This window comes from Mobula birostris, chromosome 15 (genome assembly GCF_030028105.1).
Source record: "Mobula birostris isolate sMobBir1 chromosome 15, sMobBir1.hap1, whole genome shotgun sequence".
Taxonomy (NCBI): Eukaryota; Metazoa; Chordata; class Chondrichthyes; order Myliobatiformes; family Myliobatidae; genus Mobula; species Mobula birostris.
The window spans coordinates 56,581,641-56,606,280 of record NC_092384.1 but is presented as its reverse complement, the minus strand read 5'-3'; the positions used below and the strand labels follow the sequence as shown (position 1 = coordinate 56,606,280).

General features: G+C 41.3%; 1 protein-coding gene across 1 annotated transcript; it reads right to left on the bottom strand.

The window, feature by feature from the left end:
- Positions 1-735: 735 nt before the first annotated feature.
- On the bottom strand, positions 736-24,490 carry LOC140210308 (glycine cleavage system H protein, mitochondrial-like). Its single transcript, XM_072279185.1, has 5 exons — positions 24,273-24,490; positions 17,136-17,215; positions 13,985-14,048; positions 12,301-12,432; positions 736-1,381 (listed from the first exon to the last, which is right to left on the bottom strand). Exons 1-5 carry the CDS (start codon positions 24,394-24,396, stop codon positions 1,284-1,286), a joined length of 498 nt encoding a protein of 165 aa, XP_072135286.1. The 5' UTR covers positions 24,397-24,490; the 3' UTR covers positions 736-1,283.
- Between the last annotated feature and the right edge of the window lie 150 nt (positions 24,491-24,640).

The following is a 24,640-nucleotide window of genomic DNA, read 5'->3' as shown; positions in this document are numbered from 1 at the left end:
TGCTGCTTCACAAACTTATATAAATGCACAGCAAAGTATCCTAACTGGTTGCACCACAGCCCAGTATGGACTCACCAATACCCAAGAATGGAAACACCTACAAAATGTGGTGGATACAGCCCAGACCATCACAGGAAAATCCCTCCCCATCATTGAGCACATCAACAAGGACTGTTGTCACAAGAAAGCAGCATCCATCATCATCATCATCATCAAGGCCCTCTATCCAGGCCAGGTCTGATCTCGGTGCTGCCATCGGGAAGGAGGTACGGGAGCCTTGGTTTCCAAACTACCAGATTCAGGAGCATTTATTACCCTTCAGCTATTAGGCTCTTGAACAAACATGGCTAATTTTACTCACCTTAACACCGAATTAATTCCTCAACCATTTTCAAGGATTCTACAACTCGTTCTCGGTATTTCTAATTATTATTGTTCTCGTTTGTATTTACATAGTTCGTTGCCTTCTGCACATTGGCTCTTTACCCACCTTTGTTGTGTGCGATTTTTCATCAATTCTATTGTTTTTTTTTGTATTTACTGTGAATGCTTACAAGAAAATGAATCTCAGGGAAGTATTTGTGTCATACAAGCACTTTGATAATAAATATATTTTGAGCTTTGAAAAGATGTTGCATTCAGAAACAAATGAACCAAAATAATTTACAAAATAAACAAGGGAAGACTTTGTACAGCCTCTATGTGCTGGTTGAACCACAAGACACAACAGCTGTGCAGTTTTCCATTTAGGTTAGTTTTATTACACAATAACTGACCGCCATTAAACTGTAGTTTAATCTGTAGAAAAATGGCAAGAAACAAGGCCATTGAACAATATGGCTTTCAGAAGGACACAATAACCGAAAATTAAAAACTCACGAAGATGCATTCACTGGTCGAAGACAGACTGCGTCATGATTTCAGTGTCATGGCGACCAATTCCAAACATTATTCACCAGTTTCATTGTATCGAGTATAAACTGAAATTAATTACAATCTATAGTTGAATAGTTAAAATTTACAGCTGATATATTGTTCTTCAATTGCTCAGATATCACAAGTAGGATTGTGTAGGCCAAGTGTCAGTTTGATGTTTTTTAAGCATTCTCATCTATCTCATCTATTTCCATTATAATGTCTAATTTAAGAGGCTCCCATCGAAATGCACTCCTTATATATTACTCTTGCTTGTTAAACCTGGGATATTGGTGCACAATCCACTTCCACTGCTAAAGTACACAGGAACAAATGTGCAATATGTATTGCTCGGAAAAAAGGGTTGCTCAATCTTCCATGGACTTCAGCATTTTCTCATAAGCCTCTTCATCCATCAGCTCATCAACTTCAGCAGGATTATCCACTGTCATTTTAATAAGCCAACCTATAAAAATCGTTGATAATTTTAAAAAATTGCTATTTATTTCTTCTGCAGAAATTTCAGCCTCCATTAAAACAAATAATAGTTCATAGAACTTATGGTAATGTTCACAGTGCCAAACACTGAAGCAGAAATATATGTTGAGGTGTACATTACAAATAAACACTCCTTACACACCTGTGCAAAGTAAATCACTGAATGAATGACAACTAAGTATTGTATTGACCTCCTGTATTGTGGTGAGACCCAATGTAGATTGGGAGACCGCTTCGTCGAGCACCTATGCTCTGTCAGCCAGAAAAAGCGGGATCTCCCAGTGGTCACCCATTTCCCATTCCAATATGTCCATCCATGGCCTCCTCCACTGAGGTTGGAGGACAACTGGGTAGCCTCCAACCTGATGGCATGAACATCAATTTCTCAAACTTCTGGTAAAGCTCTTCCCTGCGCCCCCCCCCCCAAACTTCACCATTCCCCATCCCCTTTCCTTCTCTCACCTTATCTCCTTGCTCGCCCATCGCTTTCCTCTGGTGCTCCTCCCCCCTTTTCTTTCTTCCATGGCTTTCTGTCCTCTTCTATCAGACTCCCTCTTTTCCAGCCCTTCACCAATCAACTTTCACCCACCCCCCCCTTCAGGTTTCAGTTATCACCTTGTATTCTCTCTCCCCCCCCCCCCACCCCACCTTCAGAAACATAGAAAACCTACAGCACAATACAGGCCCTTCGGCCCACAAAGCTGTGCCGAACATGTCCCTACCTTAGAAATTACCTAGGGTTACCCATAGCCCGCTCTTTTTCTGAGCATGTACCTGTCCAGGAGTCGCTTAAAAGACCCTATCATATCCACCTCCACCATTGTCGCCGGCAGCCCATTCCATGCACTCACCACTCTCTGCATAAAAAAACTTACCCTTGACATCTCCTCGGTACCTACTTCCAAGCACCTTAAAATGCCCTCTTGCGGTAGCCATTCCAACCCTGGGGAAAAGCCTCTGACTATCCACACAATCAATGCCTCTCATCATCTTATACACCTCTATCAGGTCACCTCTCATCCTCTGTTGCTTGTTCACTCAACCTATTCTCATAAGGCATGCTCCACAATCCAGGCAGCAGCCTTGTAAATCTCCTCTGCACCCTTTCTATGGTTTCCACATCCTTCCTATAGTGAGGCGACCAGAACTGAGCACAGTACTCCAAGTGGGGTCTGACCAGGGTCCTGTATAGCTGCAATATTACCTCTCGGCTCCAAAACTCAACCCCACGATTGATGAAGGCCAATGCACCGTATGTTTTCTTAACCACAGAGTCAACCTGCGCAGTAGCTTTGAGTGTCCAATGGACTTGGACCCCAAGATCCCTCTGATCCTCCACACTGCCAAGAGTCTTACCATTAATACTATATTCTGCCATCATATTTGACCTACCAAAATGAACCACCTCACACTTATTTGGGTTGAACTCCATCTGCCACTTCTTGGTCCAGTTTTGCATCCTATCAATGTCCCACTGTAACCTCTGACAGCCCTCCACACAATCCACAATACCCCCAACCTTTGTGTCATCAGCAAATTTACTGACCCATCCCTCCACTTCCTTATCCAGGTCATTTATAAAAATTGCGAAGAGAAGGGGTCCCAGAACAGATCCCCGAGGCACACCAACGGTCACCAACCTCCATACAGAATATGGCCCGTCTACAATCACTCTTTGCCTTCTGTGGGTAAGCCAGTTCTGGATCCACAAAGCAATGTCCCCTTGGATCCCATGCCAATAAGCCTTGCATGGGGTATCTTATCAACTGCCTTTCTGAAATCCACATAGACTACATCTACTGCTCTACCTTCATCAATGTGTTTAGTCACATCCTCAAAAAATTCAGTCAGGCTTGTAAGGCACCACCTGCCTTTCACAAAGCCATGCTGACTATTCCTAATCATATTATGCCTCTTCAAATTTTCATAAATCCTGCCTCTCAGGATTTTCTCCATCAACTTACCAACCACTGAAGTAAGACTCACTTGTCTATAATTTCCTGGGCTATCTCTACTCCCTTTCTTGAATAATGGAACAACATCTGCAACCCTCCCAATCTCCGGAACCTCTCCCATCCTCATTGATGATGCAAAGATCATCGCCAGAGTCTCAGCAATCTGCTTCCCCGCCTCCCACAGTAGCCTGGATACATCCCGTCCGGTCCCGGTGACTTATCCACCTTGCTTTCCAAAAGCTCCAGCACATCCTCTTTCTTAATATCTGCATGCTCAAGCTTTTCAGTCTACTGTGTCAGCCCTACAATCGCCAAGATCCTTTTCTGTAGTGAATACTGAAGGAAAGTACTCATTAAGTATCTCTACTATCTCCTCCGGTTCCATACACACTTTTCCACTGTCACACTTGATTGATCCTATTCTCTGACATCTTATCCTCTTGCTCTTCACATACTTGTAGAATGCCTTGGGGTTTTCCTTAACCCTGTCCGCCAAGGCCTTCTCTTGGCCCCTTCTGGCTCTCCTAAATTTTTTTTAAGCTCCTTCCTGCTAGCCTTATAATCTTCTAGATCTTTATCATTACCTAGTTTTTTGAACCTTTCGTAAGCTCTTTTCTTCTTGACTAGATTTACAACAGCCTTTGTACACCACGGTTCCTGTACCCTACCATCCATTCCGTCTCATTGGAACGTACCTATGCAGAACTCCACGCGAATATCCCCTGAACATTTGCCACGTTTCTTCCATACACTTCCCTGAGAACATCTGTTCCCAATTTATGTTTCCGCCTCATATTTCCCCTTACTCCAATTAAACAATTTCCTAACTTGTCTTTTCCTCTCCCTCTCCAATACTATGGTAAAGCAGATAGAATTGTGATCACCATCTCCAAAATGCTCTCCCACTGAGAGATCTGACACCTGACCAGGTTCATTTCCCAAGACCAGATCAAGTACAGCCTCTCCTCTTGTAAGCTTATCTACATATTGTGTCAAGAAACCTTCTTAAGCACTCCTAACAAACTCCACCCCATCTAAACCCCTTGCTCTAGGGACATGCCAATCGATAATTAGGAAATTAAAATCTCCCAGCACGACAACCCTATTATTATCACACCTTTCCAGAATCTGTCTCCTTATCTGCTCCTCGATGTCCCTGTTACTTTTGGGTGGTCTATAAAAAACACCCAATAGAGTTATTGACCCCTTCCTATTCCTAACTTCCACCCACAGAGACTCTGCAGACAATCCCTCCATGTCTTCCTCCTTTTCTGCAGCCGTGACACTATCTCACCCCCCCCCCCCGCTTCTGCTCCCTCCCTGTCCTTTAAAATCTACTCCTCAGCTTTTCTCTTCTCCAGTCCTGACAAAGGGTCTCGGCCTGAAACGTAGACTGTTTACTCTTTTCCATAGATACTGCCCGGCCTGCTGAGTTCCCCCAACATTTTGTGTGTGTGGCTTGTATGACATGATAGTGATTGCTGCAATAGGTAGGCAATGCTGTCATACGTGGACCACAGTATACTATAGTCCACAAGAATGATAGTGAATGGTAGAAGAGGGTGAGTTAACAATGTGAGCATCATCAACAAACCTCACATAACACCTTCTGTCACTACACTTCACATTGTCCCAACTCTGTTTATTAAACTGTTATGGATCCTTTAGAGATGCTCCTGTGGTGCTATTAGATAGGGAGTTCCAGCTGTTCAATCCAGCCCCAATGAATAAGTCATGTTAATATTGAACTTAGCGCGTTGAGTATTTATAGCATGTTCTGATTTGTTTTAAATTCCCATACCTGCAGAGACATAAGTCTCAGTCTGAAATACCAACTGTTTGTTTCCATCCATTGATAAAACCTGACCTGCTGAGTTACTCAGCATTTTTGTGTGTGTTATTCTAACACCCGCAGTTTCTTCATAGCTTCCTCCCCAACCCGCCGCCCCACTATTTTCACTGGCAGTTATTCGTGAGCACAAGGCTTACAATGGTAGATCTGGCATCAATTTCTATTATTTTGCTGTGGTTGAGATTATAACGATAAAATGTTAATTATTCAGTTGTATTTGTTCTGTGAATGGGGCATAACTAACAATTGGACACAAGACAGTGTGAAGAAAATGTGCAGATGCTGGAAATCAAAGTAATACACACAAAATACTGGAGGAACTCAGCAGGCCAGGCAGAATCTATGGAAAAGAGTAAACAGTTGATGTTTTGGGCTGAAACTCCTAAGGAAAGGTATTAAAAGAAACAGCAGCTGCCTGAATCTGAAACTGGAAGATCTCGGGCAACATGGGAGGACAGGGATGGAAATTGTCAATGCTTAAGGTCAAAGCTTTCTAAGTGTTACAACTGAACTGGAAGAGTTCATGGTGGTTCTAATGCACAAGCACTACAAGTAAGATGTTGTTGAAACCATCGGTTTCTGTTGTCTCAAGTGCAATTTTAGTTATCAACTAAGCGACTCAAGCCTGCTGATAACGGGTTTCACAGATACCACGGGAACATCAGTCGGACAGTATTACGATCATCCACTTGATATTTCTGACTGAAGGCAGCTGCAAATGATCGAGCCTCACCTTCTGTAATTGATATTGTAGTTTATTTGTTTTTTATTGAGACATAGCGTGCAATAGGCCCTTCCCGTCCTTCAAGCCGTGCCACCCAGCAACTCCCAATCTAACCCCAGCCAAATCACGGAACAATTTACAATGACCAACTAACCTACTAACCAGTACGCCTTTGAACTGTGGGGAGGAAACATACGCGGTCACAGGGAGAGTGCACAAACTCTTTACAGACAGTGGCGGTAATTGAACCCAGGTCACTAGTACTGTAAAGTGTTGTGCTAACCACTAAGCTACTGTTGATGGGGATGTTCATGGAACCTACTTCAGTTAGCTATTTCAATTTTCAGTATAAGTAACAACTAACTAGCAGGATCTCAATGTTTAACCTTACTTATTGGTTGTTGGAATCACTCATTTCTGATTGTTGCTTCTGCTATTTAGCAAGAATGGAGTCCAGCACAGGCAGTACTTCTGGCTGGCACCCCAATTTTAGTTACTGTTACTGCTGTTCCTGGTAAACACTTCTTACTGGCCCTGGATAAATATTAATGTTAAGAGTGAGACGGATGCCAAGTCAAAGTTTTACAGATCATGGCAGAACAATTGGGTTTACAAGTGTTGAGTTCAAAGTTACAAATCTGTTCTGTCCACTTTAATATGACAGAGTGTCCTAATTATTGCGATGAATCTATTCCCATCAGAATTGCCTCTAACAGATCTAACATCTGTGACTGGCTGATTGGTAAAGACAAGATTAAGTAGGGATTTTCCTCCTGTTATTTAGCTCACCACCTGCAAATCCAATCTTGCATGAGATTTTTCCCCGAGGTAGTGTGAAATTATTTTATTTGTTTATTTAGATATACAGCAAGGCATAGGCGCTTCTAGTTCTTCGAGCTGTGGTACCAGCAACCCCCGATTTAACTCTAGCCTACTCACGGGACAATTACAATGACCAAGTAACCTACTAATTGGTACATCTTTGGACTTTGGGAGGAAACCGGAGCAAACGGGGTAAAGTCAAGCATTTCACAGGGAGGGACATACAGTCTCCTTACAGAGGACGCTGGTATCGAACTCTGAATTCTATTGCCCCAAGCTGCAATAGTGTCACGCTAACCTTTATGCCACCATGGCTGTGACAAGAAATAAAGGTCATAGGTTGAGGGAGAAAGGTGAAATATTTATGGGGAACCCAAGGGAAAAACAACTTCACTCAGATGGTGGTGCAAGTGTGGAATGAACTGTCAGAAGGGCTAGATGTGGGTTCAAATGTAATATTTAAGAGATGTTTCGATAGATACATCAATGCGAGAAGTATAGAGAGCTATGGTCCATGTGCAGGTAGATGGGACTAAGTGGAAAGCCAGGCAAACAGGGATAGGATGGCCCAAAGGGTCTGTTTCTGTGCTGTAGTGCTCTATAACTCCATGAGAGTTGCTTCATGCACAGTACATTCTGTGCTCTATCCCCCTTCAGTACTTCCTTCAAATCTCCCACCACAAGACAAAAGCAGAATTAGGCCTTTCAGCCCATTCAGTCTGCTGTGCTGTTCCAACATAACTGATTTATTGTCCCTCTCAGCTCCATCCTCCTATCTTCTCCCTGTAACCTCTGATGACCTTACTAATCCACACAGAAGGCTTATTCAGAAAGTCAGAAGGCATGGGATCCAGGGAAGTTTGGCCAGGTGGATTCAGAATTGGCTTGCCTGCAGAAGGCAGAGGGTGGTGGTGGAGGGAGTACATTCAGATTGGAGGATTGTGACTAGTGGTGTCCCACAAGGATCTGTTCTGGGACCTCTACTTTTCGTGATTTTTATTAACGACCTGGACGTGGGGGTAGAAGGGTGGGTTGGCAAGTTTGCAGACGACACAAAGGTTGGTGGTGTTATGGATAGTGTAGAGGATTGTCAAAGATTGCTGAGAGACATTGATAGGATGCAGAAGTGGACTGAGAAGTGGCAGATGGAGTTCAACCCGGAGAAGTGTGAGGTGGTACACTTTGGAAGGACAAATCCAGTACAAAGTAAATGGCAGGATACCTGGTAGTGTGGAGGAGCAGAGGGATCTGGGGGTACATGTCCACAGATCCCTGAAAGTTGCCTCACAGGTGGATAGGGTAGTTAAGAAAGCTTATGGGGTGTTAGCTTTCATAAGTCAAGGGATAGAGTTTAAGAGTCGCGATGCAATGATGCAGCTCTATAAAACTCTGGTTAGGCCACACTTGGAGTACTATGTCCAGTTCTGGTTGCCTCACTATAGGAAGGATGTGGAAGCATTGGAAAGGGTACAGAGGAGATTTACCAGGATGCTGCCTGGTTTAGGGAATATGCATTATGATCAGAGATTAAGGGAACTAGGGCTTTACTCTTTGGAGAGGAGAAGGATGAGAGGAGACATGATAGGGGTGTACAAGATAATAAGAGGAATAGATAGAGTGGATAGCCAGCGCCTCTTCCCCAGGGCACCACTGCTCAATACAAGAGGACATGGCTTTAAGTTAAGGGGTGGGAAGTTCAAGGGGGATATTAGAGGAAGGTTTTTTTACTCAGAGAGTGGTTGGTGTGTGGAATGCACTGCCTGAGTCAGTGGTGGAGGCAGATACACTCGTGAAGTTTAAGAGACTACTAAACAGGTATATGGAGGAATTTAAGGTGGGGGCTTATATGGGAGGCAGGGTTTGAGGGTCGGCACAACATTGTGGGCCGAAGGGCCTGTACTGTGCCGTACTTTTCTATGTTCTATTAATCAAGTACCTATCAACCTCCACTTTAAATATACTCAATGACTTGGCCTGCACAGCTGTCTGTGACAATGAATTCCACAGATTCACCAATCTCTGTCTAAAGAAATTCCTCCCCATCTTTGTTCAAAAGGGATGTCCTTCTACTCTGAGGGTGTGCCCTCTGGTGCTACACTCCCCCACTATCGGAAACATCCTCTCCATATTCACTCTATCTAGGCTTTTTAATATTCAATAGGTTTCAATGAGATCCCCCCTGCATCCTCGAATCTCCGAGTTCAGGCTCAGGTGCCAAACACTTACCATACAAACGCGAACGCTTTCATTTTCCGGGATCATTCTCATTAATCTCCTCTGGACTCTCTCCATGACAGCACATCTTATCTTTGATAAGGGGCCCAAAACTGCTCACAATACTCTGACCTTCAGCATTACATCCTTACTTTTATATTCTACACCGTATAATTTGTGCCCTTTCAACCTTCAGTACTTCCCTCAAGTCATGCTCAAATGTGAGCAGTTTCCTTTTATCAGCTGAGGAAAGCAGGTGGTGGTAATCAGCCAGAATCTGAAAATATTGTGCAGATCAAAACTAGACTGCAGAGACTTTCAAAAAGTGCATGGCAAATGTAATCAAATTCTTTGAAGGGACAAAAATAGTGAAGTAATTGTCAATGGATTTTATTTATATGAATTTCCTGACAGCAGTTGGTAAAATCCCTCATAAAACTGATGAATAAATTTCACAGGATAGAATGCAAATAGTTAAGCTAGACAGGAAATTGGCTGGGGAATGGGAGATAATGGGCAGGTACACAAATTGAAGTGTGGAACCACAATTATTCACAGTACCAAAACAGCTCGGATGTTGGAGTGGAATGCCTATGTCTGGTGATGATAAAAATATTGTTCACAATGTAGTTGCTGCAGATGGAAGCAGTAAATTCGTAATTTAAGCATTATTGTATCAAATAGATTTCAGTGCAGATGAGTGTGGGGTCATTACATTGAAACTGGAAATACTGTGTCCTTCTCCCTTGCCTCACAAGCCCCTCATTTTAATTGGAAAAAAAAGATTGACACTGTAAAGCTTAGATCAGAAGCAGTGAAATTGAAAAACACTTTGGGTTTCTTAGATTATGTAAATGTTGAAGACGAGTAAAGAAAATAATCTAAGAGGTTAAGGGAATGAAGGTCCTTCCGGATAGACACTGAGAATTCTAGGGAATACTACAACTAAATAAAGCTCAGGTTAAACTAAACTAAATGCGCTCACTGTTCTGCAGGACCAAAGATTAAAAAGCATATCTTGCAACTGCACAGAATGCCGCACAGATTTATTAAAATGACACTGGGAAAGATTACACATACAAGCAACTATCTTTTAAAAATGAGATAATTTAGGTGTGATCTGATTGATTTTCAGGACAGTAACAGAATTAAAATTGTAGTAAATGCAGTAAAGTTTGAGGGTTGTAGGAAGTCAAGGAAGTTTCAGATGACTGAATTATCGTTGACTAAAAAAAAGCTCCCGAATGTAATCAGGGAACTAAGAGCTAGCTAACAACCTGGTATGGAAGTTGTCCTGTCCAAGACCAAAAGAAGCTGCAGAAGATCGTGAACACAGCGCAGCACATCACACAAACCAATCTTCTGTCCTTGGACTCACTTTACACCGCACGCTGTCAGAGCAGTGCTGCCAAGATAATCAAGGACACGACCCACCCAGCCAACACACTTTTTGTCCCTCTTCCCTCCGGGAGAAGGCTCAGGAGCTTGAAGACTCGTACAGCCAGATTTGGGAACAGCTTCTTTCCAACTGTGATAAGACTGCTGAACGGATCCTGACCCGGATCTGGGCCGTACCCTCCAAATATCTTGACCGGCCTCTCCGTTTTTTTGCACTACCTTACTTTCCATTTTTCTATTTTCTATTTATGATTTATAATTTAAGTTTTTATATTTACTAATTTTTACTATTTTTAATATTTAATATTTGTAATCCAGGGAGCGGGAAGCGCAGAATTAAATATCGCTGTGATGATTGTATGTTCTAGTATCAATTGTTTGGCGACAATAAAATATAAAGTATAACAGACAATAAAGGCTAAGAGCAGAATTAGCTACTGGAGCGAATAGCCAGAGCACTGGGATTCTGTGATCAATTTAGGATATGGGGAGAAACTGGGTCTTAGAAGTAAACAATTATGTGTTTAAGTGAGGAATCTCCGAATTCTGTCATGGTTCAGAGAAATGAGGAAAAGGAGGAGCAACAGAGGCAAGAACAAAGCATTTTAAAGCACTGGATATGGACTATACTGAATGTCCTCTGGAAGTGTGGGGTCAATAGTTGTCTTCAAGTGCTGATGGAAATTGAAGGAAAAGGACATACAAAATAGAAAATGGTCTGAAGTCCAAGTTCATGCAGGATTAAATCATGAAGTCAGGGTGAAGCAGTAGTTTTGGGATGATGGATCCAGCCATGAAACTGACAGGAGCTTTAGGGATGGAAAATAAATTACTGAATCAAGGGATGGACAAGTTAAAGGCCTTGAACTTTAAATCATACACATTGACAAACAATTGGCATTATTACCCAACACTGTCTGGTAAAGCCTCTCTAATGCACACAGGAATACTGTAGATTATTCCATCTGGGTAGACTCTAACCTGACGGCACAAATATAGATTTCTCCTTCCAGTAATTTTTTTCCCCCTTCTGCTCCCCTCTTCTATTTTCCACTCTGGCCTTTTATTTCTTTTTACCTGCCTATCACTTCTCCCTGGTCCCCTCCCCCTTCCCTTCTCCTATGCTCACTCCCCTATCAGATTCCTTCCTCTCTTGCCCTTTACCTTTCCCACCCTCTTGGCTTCACCCATCACCTTCCAGCTATTCTCCTTCCCTTCTCACCCTCCCTCCCCACCCCCACCAACTTTTTATTCTGGCAAACAACAGGAATTCTGCAGATGCTGGAAATTCAAGCAACACACATCAAAGTTGCTGGTGAACACAGCAGGCCAGGACTAGTCCTGACGAAGGGTCTCGGCCTGAAACGTCGACTGTACCTCTTCCTAGAGATGCTGCCTGGCCTGCTGCATTCACCAGCAACTTTGATGTGTGTTGCTTTTATTTTGGCATCTTGCCCCTTCCATTTCAGACCTGAAGAAGGCTCTCGGCCCAAAACACTGACTGTTTCCATAGATGTTCCTGACATATTGAGTTCCTCCAGCATTTTGTGAGTGTTGCTTTGGACTTCAAGCATCTGCAGACTTTCTCGTGTTTATGATTAGAGTTAGCTGCTCTGTGAAAATTTTTGGAGGTAATCTGAGAGATAACAGGACATGAAGCAGATTCAAGAACTAGCTAAAATACTTTCACTCAGGACTAATCCCTGAATATATTTCTGGTGTAATAACACCAAATCAATATTTAAACAATTAAAACAAATTCATACTAATTACAATACCGAACAAATATATTATCCACACCCCACCCAATAATTTATGGATGGCCTTTCTACCACTTCTGTTCAGAAATCACGAAGTAGTATAAACAAAATAAAAACTTCAAACTCTTGCAGCCGAAAGCTTTTTGCTAACAGTTCACATACCTTCTCCATAACAAGATTTATTGACTAGTCCTGGATTGTCAGCTAAAGCCTTATTTATATCAGTTACTTCTCCAGTAAGAGGTGAATATAGTTCACTAGCAGCTTTCACACTTTCCAGGGCACCAAACTCATCTGAGGAAAAAAATGTTTAAAGAAATAGCAACACAATATATTTTGCACAATACTGACAATAATATTCCAAAAACACTTAATGTAATTTTAAGAACTGATCACTAAAAAATTCAAATGTTCATTTGTTAATATATGCATTGAACATGGCTGGCAATAACTTTTCACTAACTTCAGTATACAGTTATTCTTACTTGGAGCTGCTGGAAGCTGTGCTGGAGCTCTCATGCAGATTAAACGAAGCAAGGCTGCTACAGCCCCTTAAATTCCAATTCAGCTATTTGAAATTATGAGAGGTATAGAAAAGCAGATAGTGAGAAACAGTTCTGTTTAGCACAAGTTCCTTTGGCAACAGGTCATAGATTTAAGCTAAGTAGTAGGGAATTTGAAGTAGATTTCCTCCTCTTTCCCCATCCCCACCCACAAGGCTGGCTGAAATCTTGAGGAGCTAATGGAAGCAGGGATCAGCACTTCAGGTAACAGCTGAAATTCTACGGCATCAAAAGCTACTGGCCAAGTGCTGGAAAGTGGATTTGGTATAGATGGGTACTTGTTACCTGGCATAGTCCAGTGGGTCAATGGGCCTGTTTTCACATTGTAACCCTTCATGACTCTAACGTATGTACGCTTAAGCTCCTTTCCTCATTTCTACTCATTTGTACAATAAACAGATATTGATTCAATGGATATTCTGTATAGGTACCATGCTCAATTGCTGCCAGAGGGGACTTGCATAAAGCCACTTACATTTCCTTTGCTGTTTGTTGAAGGGAAACAGATTAGTACATTACGCACAAACAGCACTTGGACAATTTACTTCAACATAGCAGCTTGCTCCAAGCAAGTGCAAACATGTCCATCAGTTCACTCCTTTACTTGCTCTGCAAGTTCATGTCATATATAAAAATTGCATTTACCATTAATAAACATCCCTGGCTGCTTTATATGAGTCTAATCAAAAAGTACATTGAGTTAACCCACATGAGGTGATGGAGTAGATTGAAATGAATGTCTTAAAAGGAAGAAACACTTAGAAGCACAGTGAGGCTTGGAGAAGATTTCCAGAGTGAGGGCCTTGGCACAGAAGCACAGCTGTAACTGGGAAAGTAAGGGGGCCAGGCAAAAAACATTGATACTACCTTAGACCTCTTAGTGCAGAACGTGATTAGAGAGAGAAGAAAGGTAGAATAGGCCATCTAAGGATTTAAATTAAAAACATGGAAATATTAAAATCAAGACTGCTGAATCTGGAGCCAATACAGAATTACTCTGCAATTACTTGATAAATTTGGTAAACCAATTTACTTTCAATGACTTATTCCTTATTCTGTATTTCAGTATTTCTCTGTCCAAAGCTGCCTTGTTCTATCAATAACAAGAAACTAAAGAGGAGTTTCCTGATGCTCCTCTTCAGTTAGGTATTGGGAAGTTGTTGTCCACTTTGACTAGCTGTAGTATCCGCTTGGATTTGACTTCCACAAACTCAGTCTTGTTATAAAGATTCTTTTCCCCCAGGTAATAAGCTTAAGAAAGTGTTAAATAAATCAGTACTCACCCAGTTGGTTCAATTTTGTGCCAATTTCTGGCAAACCACAATATACAACATCTCCTAGTGCTTCCTAAAAGCAAAAACAGTCCAAATTACTGTTCACTAAGATCCTTAGCAGTCAATTCTCAACTTCTCAGCCAAAAAAAAAATTAAATTCCTGTATCTTCACAAAAGTTTTAACCAACGTAAATAAATCCTTATACTTTGTTAAAATGGTAATGTATTTAATAAACATTCTAACAGAAATATTAATAAACTTGATAGAACTATCCCAACACCATTCACAGAAGAAAATTAAACAGGAGGATGAAAAAAGTTAAATTCAGGCAACAATGGATGACCTGGTATGACGACTACGCTATATTTGGTGTTAGCTTGGGGTGGGACAGCAAAATTTTAAAAGAACTACATTTGCCATTTTTAAAGATCTCGGTTATTAGTCGTCAGGAGGGCACTACAATACTGGTCTGATTTCCAATAAAGGTAATTTAGGGATAAAAGTTTCATCGGCAAAGTAATGGAGGAATGGATGGTGTTAGAAGTGCAAGCATAGTCTTAATGACAAAGATAACATCGCATTGGATGCTTCAGTGAAGGTCAAGGTTGCAAAGTCTGATCCATCCAGAAATAGTGACCACACAGAGAGCAGTGCATTCAGTTGCAAGGGAACTACATTTGTAGCAGGAATTTAAGAATTAGTTTTTCAACTTTCCAATATTCAGCTACAGCAAACAAACCCAGATGTTAGCAAGCCACACAAGCCATTTGGCACCTTGAAATGCTCTACAAAGCAAGAGCAGAGCAAGTTATTATTGTTGACGTTGCCGAGGGCTTCAAAACTGGAAGTGTAAGAAATGTGGGAGGTAAACTGGATCACGGATCTTAGAGAAACCAAAGATGGGAGCAGAAGTTAGAGGCTAAAAAGATCAAGAAATTGGTGTTATGATGAAGGGTGATCTTTGTGCTTTAGAAAGGTGGAGGAGGGTATATGGGTCTTTGCAGTGTCAGCTGAGATGGGAGCCGGGAAGGCAAGCTGGGTGGTCGGCAGTTAAGTACAATTGGGGTCGAGAGAGTGCAGAGTTAACCTCGTCCACGTAGTGAACTCAGAGGTGACACCAGGGGCAAAAGATGCTTGTACAGAGTTATAGCATCAAAGAATCAGGCTCATGGAATAGACGAGAGAATAAAAAGGTTACTAAGGATGAGCACTTTATAGGTACAAGAGAGGGCTCATGCAGATTCATCAACCTTGTGTAAATCTGCAACTAGCAGAAATCATAAAGCTACTTCTAATTTTGTTAACAAAGCAAGGTGACCAAAAAGTCATACTGTAAAAAAATCTACCCTACACTTGGGAACATTCAATGGTTCATTAACATGCAATTAAAAGTTTTCAAACTGGCCAAGAGATTCAACTGATGATTTTTAAATTAATCCCCCTCCCCCCCAAATCAGGGCCCCCTCTGATTTTAGTGTAATATATATATATATGTATCCACATATAATATAAAGCACAGTAAGCAATAATGAAGAAAAATTAACAAAAAAGGGAAGTAATCATGGCCCAAATTTTGTTGCTAGCAGCAAGGTTCCCAAGCTCGCTCAGTGCTGACCTGTAGTGACACATTAAAAGAAGTCACCTTGAGCTGCCAGATTCTGCTCAACCAAACAATCTTGTAGCGTGCACTAAAATAATTCCAAACAAAACTTAAAACATAAAAATTTTTCTAAGTTATCAGAAGTTATATTATAGCACACGAACCTTTAGTATTTTATTTTGAAGAGTCGATAAAATCCTACCATGGACTTCAGTCCCTCATAGCTGTTCTCTTTCACTGAGGCTAGTGGAGAAGAATTCCCAAATCCAGCATGGGACAGGATAAAACAAAAACAACAAAACAGCAACTGGCAAGCTTGGGGACATTCCTGCATAAAATACCAAGGTTCCTGGCACTTAAGCAAACAATATCAGCTGACTGCCAGCACTGAAAAGTGTGGGCCTTACATGAATAAACATTATGAACTAAGTGGTCATCATGTGCTTCAATTATTGTTGCTTCAACTATTGTTCTTCCTTGTTTCTACAACATGATCTTCAGATTCTTTGCTAAAAATATTCACTTCATTTTGAAAACAACTAGTTATTCTGGCACACAATCTAAATGAGAAATTTAGATCCGGAACAATGCTTTCAACCATTTTAATGTCCACCTTTGAGTATTACAGCTGAACACATCTTTCACCACTTCAGACACAAGACTCAGCTTTTTTTTTTACTCACTCTATGCTTTTAGTGAGTGATAAGGCCAAAAGCAAAATCACAGCTCCACCCCATTCTGCCCCTTCAAACAGCAATTCAATCAGAGTCACGGATTTATGAAACATGGTTATTTGGTTCATCACATCTGTACTAACTGAAATAGAGTGAATTAAGGTAATCTTATCTTCCAGCTGTTGCTCCACAGCTTTATGGGTTATAGTTCTTTAAGTGACCATCCAGGTACAATTTAAATGTAATGGGGCTGTCTGCCTCCCTTTCATGTTGTGTTCAAGATACCCACTGCTCTGTAACCACTACTCATTGAGGAATACTTTTCCATCCAACTCCCCTGTAACTCATCCAATAATTAAGTTGAAGATGTAAATTGTTCTGCTCAAGGTCATTTGTTTGCAGCTCAGTGGTAATATTGGCACTGCCAATAACAGCCCCTGTAAGCTACAAAGTAAAAAAACAGGCAGTGCCCTAACAAAAGCAATACTTAGCACCAAACTATTTCTATATTTTAAAAAAAATCACATTTCAATCAACCAATAGTAAAGGTCTCAATATTAATAATTCATAGATTAACAACTCACTGTTATTTTTTAACAAGTTTGCAATGTCAACATACCTATGTGAAATTATCTATTCTGTGTATATCCATATTTATGTCAATAAAACTTATACACACAATGGCAAATTACACCAACTTGGCACAAAGGAGTCACAAAACCTAAAGTACTAATACTTAAGTGAACCTTGTTCCCAGAGATAACTGAAAATTGATTAGGATAAGCTGATCATGCAACATCAAATTGAGCAATGACTCAAGTCCAGGAACAATTAAGGCTCATACACTAAGAATTGTTCTGAATAATAAAATTAAAAATTACCCACCTGAGCATAATTGCTAATGCCCACTGTACCAATTCCATTTTCCACTGTTACCCACTCATGTTTGTCTGTAAACTTGCGAGCTGGAATGGTATATTTTTACATAATCAGCCAACATAGAATAAAACAACTTTTTTTTTAAATCTAAAGGTTGTCATTCAGAGATTGCAAAGCATATCAAAAGAAATCTGACACTTATTGATGCCATGAAGTGCTGAGCCAGAAATCGATTTCCGATACTGGTTCATATCTAAGCTTTTTCTTTTATCTTCAGCAAGACAGTTGATTCTGCACAGATTAGTTGGTTAAAAGTACTCCTGTAATAATTCAACAGCTTTTTGTTACTTTTGAATTACCTGATAAAAAAAAACGAAGAGTCCCAACAAGTTCATGCCACTGCCTGTAAGGAGTTTGTACGTTCTCCCCGTAATTGTACGAGCTACCTCTGAGTGCTCTGGTTTCTCTCCACAATTCAGAGACATACTGGTTAGTAGGTTAATTGGGCATTGTAAATTGTCCCATGATTAGGCTTGAGTTAAATCAGGGGATTGCTGGGGGGGGGGGGGGGTGGGGGGGGGGCTCAAAAGGACCTATTCCCTGCTGGATCTCAATAAAATAATTAAGATGTCAGTGAAAAATCAAACCAAACTATTTAAGCCAAGCAGACTGTATGTTAACAGTGAATCTGCCTGCAAGAATTGAAATGAAGCTTTTCAATTTTAATTGTCTAGTTAGCAATCCAATTGATGCTGGTCTTCCCAGCAGCCTCTTTTAAAAAAAATTGTCTTCACAAGATCATATTTGCTCACAACAGGAAGTAGTCTTCCAACCTACTACAGCACAGCTTCTTCTTTATGCAGATGAACACAAGCAGAATCAGGGCCAATCAGACCTTCAAGTTTACTTCTCCACCCTATCCTTTGTAGTTCAAGTATCTGTCCGCCCCACCTCAATGACTCATCCCCATAGCTTTTCAGTTAGAATTTTCCTTAAACCCACAATCCTCCATGCAAGTACTTACTCTGAAACCATGCCCCCTAGTTCTGAATAACACGCATGGTAAATATTCTCTCAGCATCCACTCTATCCAGCTCCATCAAAATACTAAATGCTTAACATCTTATTCTTCCAAACTCCAATGAGTATATACTCAAACAGCTCAATCCCCCTTAATATTTCAACCCCTCCACCCCAACAATCAGACCTAATGAACATTCTCTGTTCTGCCTCCAATGCACAAATACGGAGAACATAACTGTGTGCAGTACTCTAGTTGTGCTCTCAGGGAACCCTTTAAAATTACATCAAGCCATCCCTCCACATCTCTTAGAAGACAGGCCAACAGTAACCAGCAAGCCAAACTTTTGTGTTTCATGTACTAGGATTCCCAGATTCCTTTGACTACCATATTTTGTAGTCTCACTGCATTTAAATGAAAAAAAAACACTATTATTCTCCAACTCACATTTCCATTCTTTGTGTCCTATTTGCCAGATTCTTACATTTAAATCCCATCAGGTTTTGGAATGGACCATGAACACTATGTCACTTTTTGCTCTCATTTTGCACAATTTATTTAGATATTTCTTATTGTAACTTAGTAATTTTTAAATGTATTACACTGTACTGCTGCCACAAAAACAATAAAGATCACCATAAGATACAGGAGCAGAATTAGGCCATTTGGCCCATCGAGTCTGCTCCGCCATTTCATCATGGCTGATCCATATTTCCTCTCAGCCCTAATCGCCTGTCATAACCCCCCCACCCCCCCATATCACTTCATGCCCTGACCAATCAAGCATTTATCAACCTCTACCTTAAATATACATAAAGACTTAGCCTCAACAGCTGCCTGTGGCAACAAATTCCACAGATTCACCACTCTCTGGCTAAATAAATCACTCACCTCTGTTCTAGAAGGATGTCCTCTGTTCTGAGGCTGTGTCCTCTGGTCTTAGACTCTCCCACCACAGGAAACACCCTCTCCACATCCACTCTATCAAGACCTTTCACCATTCGATAGGTTTCAATGAGGTCACCCCTCATTCTTCTGAATTCAGTGAATACAGGCAGAAAGCTATCAAATGCTCATGTGACAAGCCATTTAATCTTGGAATCATTTTTGTGAACCTTCTTTGAACCCTCTCCAGTTTCAGCACATCCTTTCTGAAATAAGGGGCCCAAAACTGCAAACAATACTCCAAGTGGGGCCTCACCAGAGCTTTATAAAATCTCAACATTACATCCTTGCTTTTATATTCTAGTCCTCTTGAAATGAATGCTAACATCATATTTGCCTTCCTTACCACAGACTCAACCTGCAAATTAACTTTTAGGGAAGCCTGCACAAGGACTCCCAAATCCCTCTGTGCCTCAGATTTTTTTGTTTTCTCTCCATTTAGAAAATAGTCAACCCTTTCATTTCTTCTCTCAAAGTGCATAACCATACACTTCCCAACACTATTCCATCTGCCACTTCTTTGTCCATTCTCCTAATCTTTCAACTACGATTCAGCAATGCCTACATCATACATGCTAATCTGAATCTGCAACAAGTTTATCTACCTGACTTCGTAAACTATGCGCATTCGAATATAACAACTTCAGACCTATCTTGAGCCTTTTCGATTTTGTCCGCTTTTTGTGTTGCAACTCATGCTGTTGATTGCAATTTAGCCTCTCCTTGCTAGTAGCCTCACTAGACACCGCCTCTGTTTGTAAACCAACTACTTCAGCTTCAGCACTATCACTCCGATTTCCATCTTCAGATGGAACCCGTCCCTTTTGTACAGGTCATACCTTCCCCAGAGGTCCCAATGATCCAGAAATCTGAACTCCTACCCCCTGCACCAATTCCTCAGCCATGCATTCACCTGCCAAATCAACCTATTCTTACCCTCAATAGGCAGTAATCCAGAGGTTATTACCCTGGAGTTCCTGTTTCTCTACTTTCTACCTAGCCCCCTAAAATCTCTCTTTAGGACCTCCTCAGCTATGTCACTGGTACCAATATGTACCAAGACGCTTGGCTGCTCACCCTCGTCCTTGAGAATGCCATGGACATGATTCAAGACATATGTCTCAATGCAGGTGAGCGATAATAAATCTGATTCCCATTCTAAATCTAAGACTATCCCTACGCAGCTGTGCAGGCTTCCATTTTACTGCATAACTTGCTAATCCACAATCTCTGCAACATCAGCAAATCTGATCGTTCTCCTTTCATAAAACCACACCGACTCTATCATAAAACAATTGAGCATTGTAAATGCTGTACTATTACCTTCTTCGTAATGGATTCAGTTTTTTTCCCCCCTAATTAAACACTAACTGGTTCCCACTTTCTCTCCATCTTGAACAGTGACATTACAAAACAGTCACTAGTCATGGCACTGTACAGCACGGTACAGGCCCTTCTGCCCATTCTGCTGTGCTGACCTATATAAACCTAGTCCATGATCAATCTAACCTCTTCCTCCTACACAACCTATAACACTCTATTTTTTTTTCAACATCCATGTTTCAAAATGAATCTCTTCTATGTCCCTATGGAATCGGTCTCTACCAGCACCCCTAGCAGTGCATTCCAGACATTTGCCACTCACTCCGTTTAAAAAAAAGACCTCTGATATCCCCCTAAACTTTCCTACGCTCACCTTAACTGATGTCCTTCAGTATTGGCCAATGCCACCCTGGGTCAAAGGCATTTACTGGCCACTCCATTTTCCCTCTTATATTCTAATACACTTCCAACAATTTGTCTCTCCTTCCTCCCTTCAGTCCAAAGAGAAAAGCCCCAGCTCACTCAGCCTTTCCTCTTGTGGCATGTTCTGGAATCCAGATGACATCCTGGTGAGTATTCTCTGTCTCCTCCCTAAAACTTCTACATCCTTACAATTTTCCAGTCCGTGGGATTTCTCAGAGACTCATCAGCCAGACTCATCAGACTCATCTGTCTAAAGAAAATAGTAACAAGTGATGGCCTCTTACTTTCACTATTCCCATTTAGTAGAAGTCTATACCTTAAAGACCACACAAGAAATGATTGCATATACTGCTATTCAAAAGTAAAAATCCAAGTTAATTTCTCACCCTACCGACAACACAAAATTTTTTTAAAAAGCCCTGGTCAATAGTCCATATTGGTACCTTTATCTATTTAGAATCAGAGGTATCACATTGGAGGACTTTAAGTGAGAACTTTCCACCAAACTACTCTCAGATTTGGTTTTATTCACTCGAATGCATCTTCCTCCAAGAGCATTGACACTCAAGATCTGGCCCCCAAACAGATAGAATTGTTCAGAAATAACAAAGTAAATGCCTTGTTCCTGCTAGTTATCAATTCTGCATTCCTTGCTCTGTCTAGTTACTCACGTTAGTATTCCATCCTTCAATTTTCCTCAAATAAGTCAAAACCATTCCAAAATAACCTCTATAGCACACTGTCTAACCGATACACTTTTCATGAATACAAGAGATTCTGTAGATGCGGGAAATCCAAAGTAACACACACACACACAATGCTGGAGGAACTCTACAGGTCAGGCAACATTTAGGGAAAATAAAGAGTCGACATTTTCAGCTGAGATTCTGATGAATATCAGGTTGTGTGTGTATTTTGATAATGAATTTACTTTGAATGGTCTCAGCTGTACATGCATTAAATACAGTACAACATAAATCTGCATCACACATAAAATGCTGGAGGAACTCAGCAGCCAGGCAGCATCTCTGGAAAAGAGTAAACAGTTAACATTTTGGGTTGAGACCCTTCATCAGAAAATTAGCTTACTGACTGGTGTCCTGCATCCTAAGTACCATGGTCAATATCATTCCACAGCCAGATTATCTGGTCACTATCACAATACCTTGGTGGGAGCTTGCTCTGCACAAAATAGCCACTTTATTTCCAACATTACAATGGTGACTGCACTGCACTAATGGTTCCTTGTTTGAAGGATTGGTGGGTGGCAAGGGAGGGGCTGCCATATAGAAGTATTTTGATCCAAAACAAAATACAAGGACTCCATTAGTATCTAAGATTGCACTAAAAAATGCAAACGTATATGTTTATGTATAAAACATTTTGTAAATGTTTCCTGCTCTGTTCCCCAACCCCCCCCATTATAAATGTCTATATCCACATAAAGTGGATTGCCATGTAAGCCCATCACATTAGAATTGTATTATTTCCAGTTATACAGCATTACCACTAATACTAACACTACTAACAGTTTTCAATGTAATATGGGAAGTTTATATTTCAAATATATATTTTTTAAAAGACCAAGATAAATATTGAAAGTAAAGAGACTGTAAATGGTGTACTCTGGGGTGGGGGGCACTGCTAAAGGAACTCAGTGGGTCAGGCAATGTGAGGTGTAAGAAACTTCCAATTCCACCTCTCCTTCCCAGACTCATTCTTTCCTCCATCTGCCCACCCTCCTCCTCCTCCTCACCTTTCACTGATTGCCTCATAGTCCCTGCCTCACTCCTCCCTCTCACTGCTTTATATCTCCCCTCTTCTCTCTTCGTCATGGCACAGGATCTCAATCCAAACCATTGACAATCCCTTTACCTCCACAGATGCCGCTTGACCCACTGAGTTTTCTTAGTGGTTTACTATGTTTCCCCAGATTCCACCATCTGCAGTCTCTTGTGTGTAGTCTCTGCTCTTACACATTTCCAAACCTGTGGTTTAGCATAAACTCAAGATTTTGGAGCTGCAGGAAACTATCGCAAGGCTAGTTTGACAGTGAAGTTGCTCAATTAAAAGGGGTAAAATGATCAAAGTCAAAGTTGGTAATGAGGCAACAAAACCACAAGTTTATGATGAAGATAAATGTTTTACCCATAAAATCATTTATCTTTTGTATTTTGGTTACTTACACAAATGAATGCAGCTGATCAAATACCAAAAGTTGTCCGTCCAGCAAATAATTGTAAATTACTTCCAAAATCAACCTCCAACCAGCCTGGAGATCAATTTGCTAAAAAAAAACTTTCCTTTTCCACAAGCTTGTGGCTTTCAACAATTTCCCTCAAATTTGCCAGTTACTACTGTTATTTTCATGAACACATGGCGATATACTATTAGCATAATTCCAGCAACAACTTAGAACAGCATTCCATAATCACGTGTGCTATCAAGAGTAATTTAAACGGAAGGCCATTGCTTAGATGAATTAAACGCGATATTTACCTATTTGTGAAAGAAAATCTAGCAATTTGGTTGATTGTGGATTGCCTCATGCATTAATAAAAATCATGCACATCTCCATGTTTTCATTAGGTCTGTAATATTATATAACCCATCTCACTATGTATTATTCTGCGTCATTTTCTTGTACAGTACAAATGCTTTCCTGGTCAATTATTGACGTGTCCGGTTCATTTAAGAGGGTTTTGAAACTTTGCTCTGCGGTCAATTACGGATTGGAAAGTTTTTAACTAGTTCTCATCTTAGTAAAATGTAAATCCTTGTTTATTTAGAGCTTTTGATGGGCTGTTTCTCATCGATTTGGGCAGAATTGTCTCAACTATTAATAAACGTCCTTGTGCTTTTATATCCAACTTTGATGTCCTCAACAATTACGTGTGTTAAACTGGTTTCGACTGTGGAGGCATCCAGATTGCATTAGATACTAAGAATTTTCAAAGAAACTCTGCGCTTAATAATCAGCTTTCAACGTACCTCCAAATGTCACTAACGTATTTGATTATTTTTTTTTAAATCAACGTTTTCTTCGATGACATGGTAAGTTTTAAAAAATATTAAGATTAGTACTTTCAACCCCTATTTCCAAAGATGCAGCAAACAGCGTACAACTTGGCCAACAAGAGACCGGACCCATTACTTGGCTTTTCAGTTTAATCCTCATCACCCGCCAGCCCTAATTAGGAAAATATCTGAAAAAAAATCCACATAAAGAAACCATTAAATATACTGATTCCCAGCCCAACTTCTGCAAACAATAATATATTTCCTGCACTTTCTGGTTGAGTTTTTAAATACAATCGTGTTAGCGTCCTTGACTTTCCTCGCGGAGCTACTGGTCCGCTAACTTGCTGTTTGTTGTCCCCTTTCCCCGCACCTACTCCCTCCCAACGAAGATTTGCAAGAGGGAGACGCACCGGACAGAAGAGCCGCTTTCGTGCTCAGGCTCCGCGGCTGTCTGGCGACTCGCACCGTCCTGTACGACGAGTGCAAGCACAGAGAAGCCGCCGCTCGCAACTTCGACACGCACCTCCACGCCATCTTGGCAAACGCTGAGCACGAGCGGATGGGGCGGCGCGAGAGGAAGTGCCCGGGAGCCGGCGGGCGGAGCTATCGCCCGGCCGGAGGTCCCGGGGGGCCGGCGGGCGGAGCTATCGCCGGGTCGGAGGTCCCGGGGGGCCGGCGGGCGGAGCTATCGCCGGGTCGGAGGTCCTGGGGGGCCGGCGGGCGGAGCTATCGCCCGGCCGGAGGTCCCGGGGGGCCGGCGGGCGGAGCTATCGCCGGG

Excerpts from the sequence above, each read along its gene's own strand:
- LOC140210308 (XM_072279185.1), bottom strand. The coding sequence starts at position 24,396 with ATGGCGTGGAGGTGCGTGTCGAAGTTGCGAGCGGCGGCTTCTCTGTGC. Across the intron at positions 17,216-24,272 it reads GAAAGCGGCTCTTCTGTCCG|CTCGCAAGTTTACAGACAAA; the intron begins GTGCGTCTCCCT and ends ATACCATTCCAG. Across the intron at positions 14,049-17,135 it reads GCATTAGCAATTATGCTCAG|GAAGCACTAGGAGATGTTGT; the intron begins GTGGGTAATTTT and ends TTTTGCTTTTAG.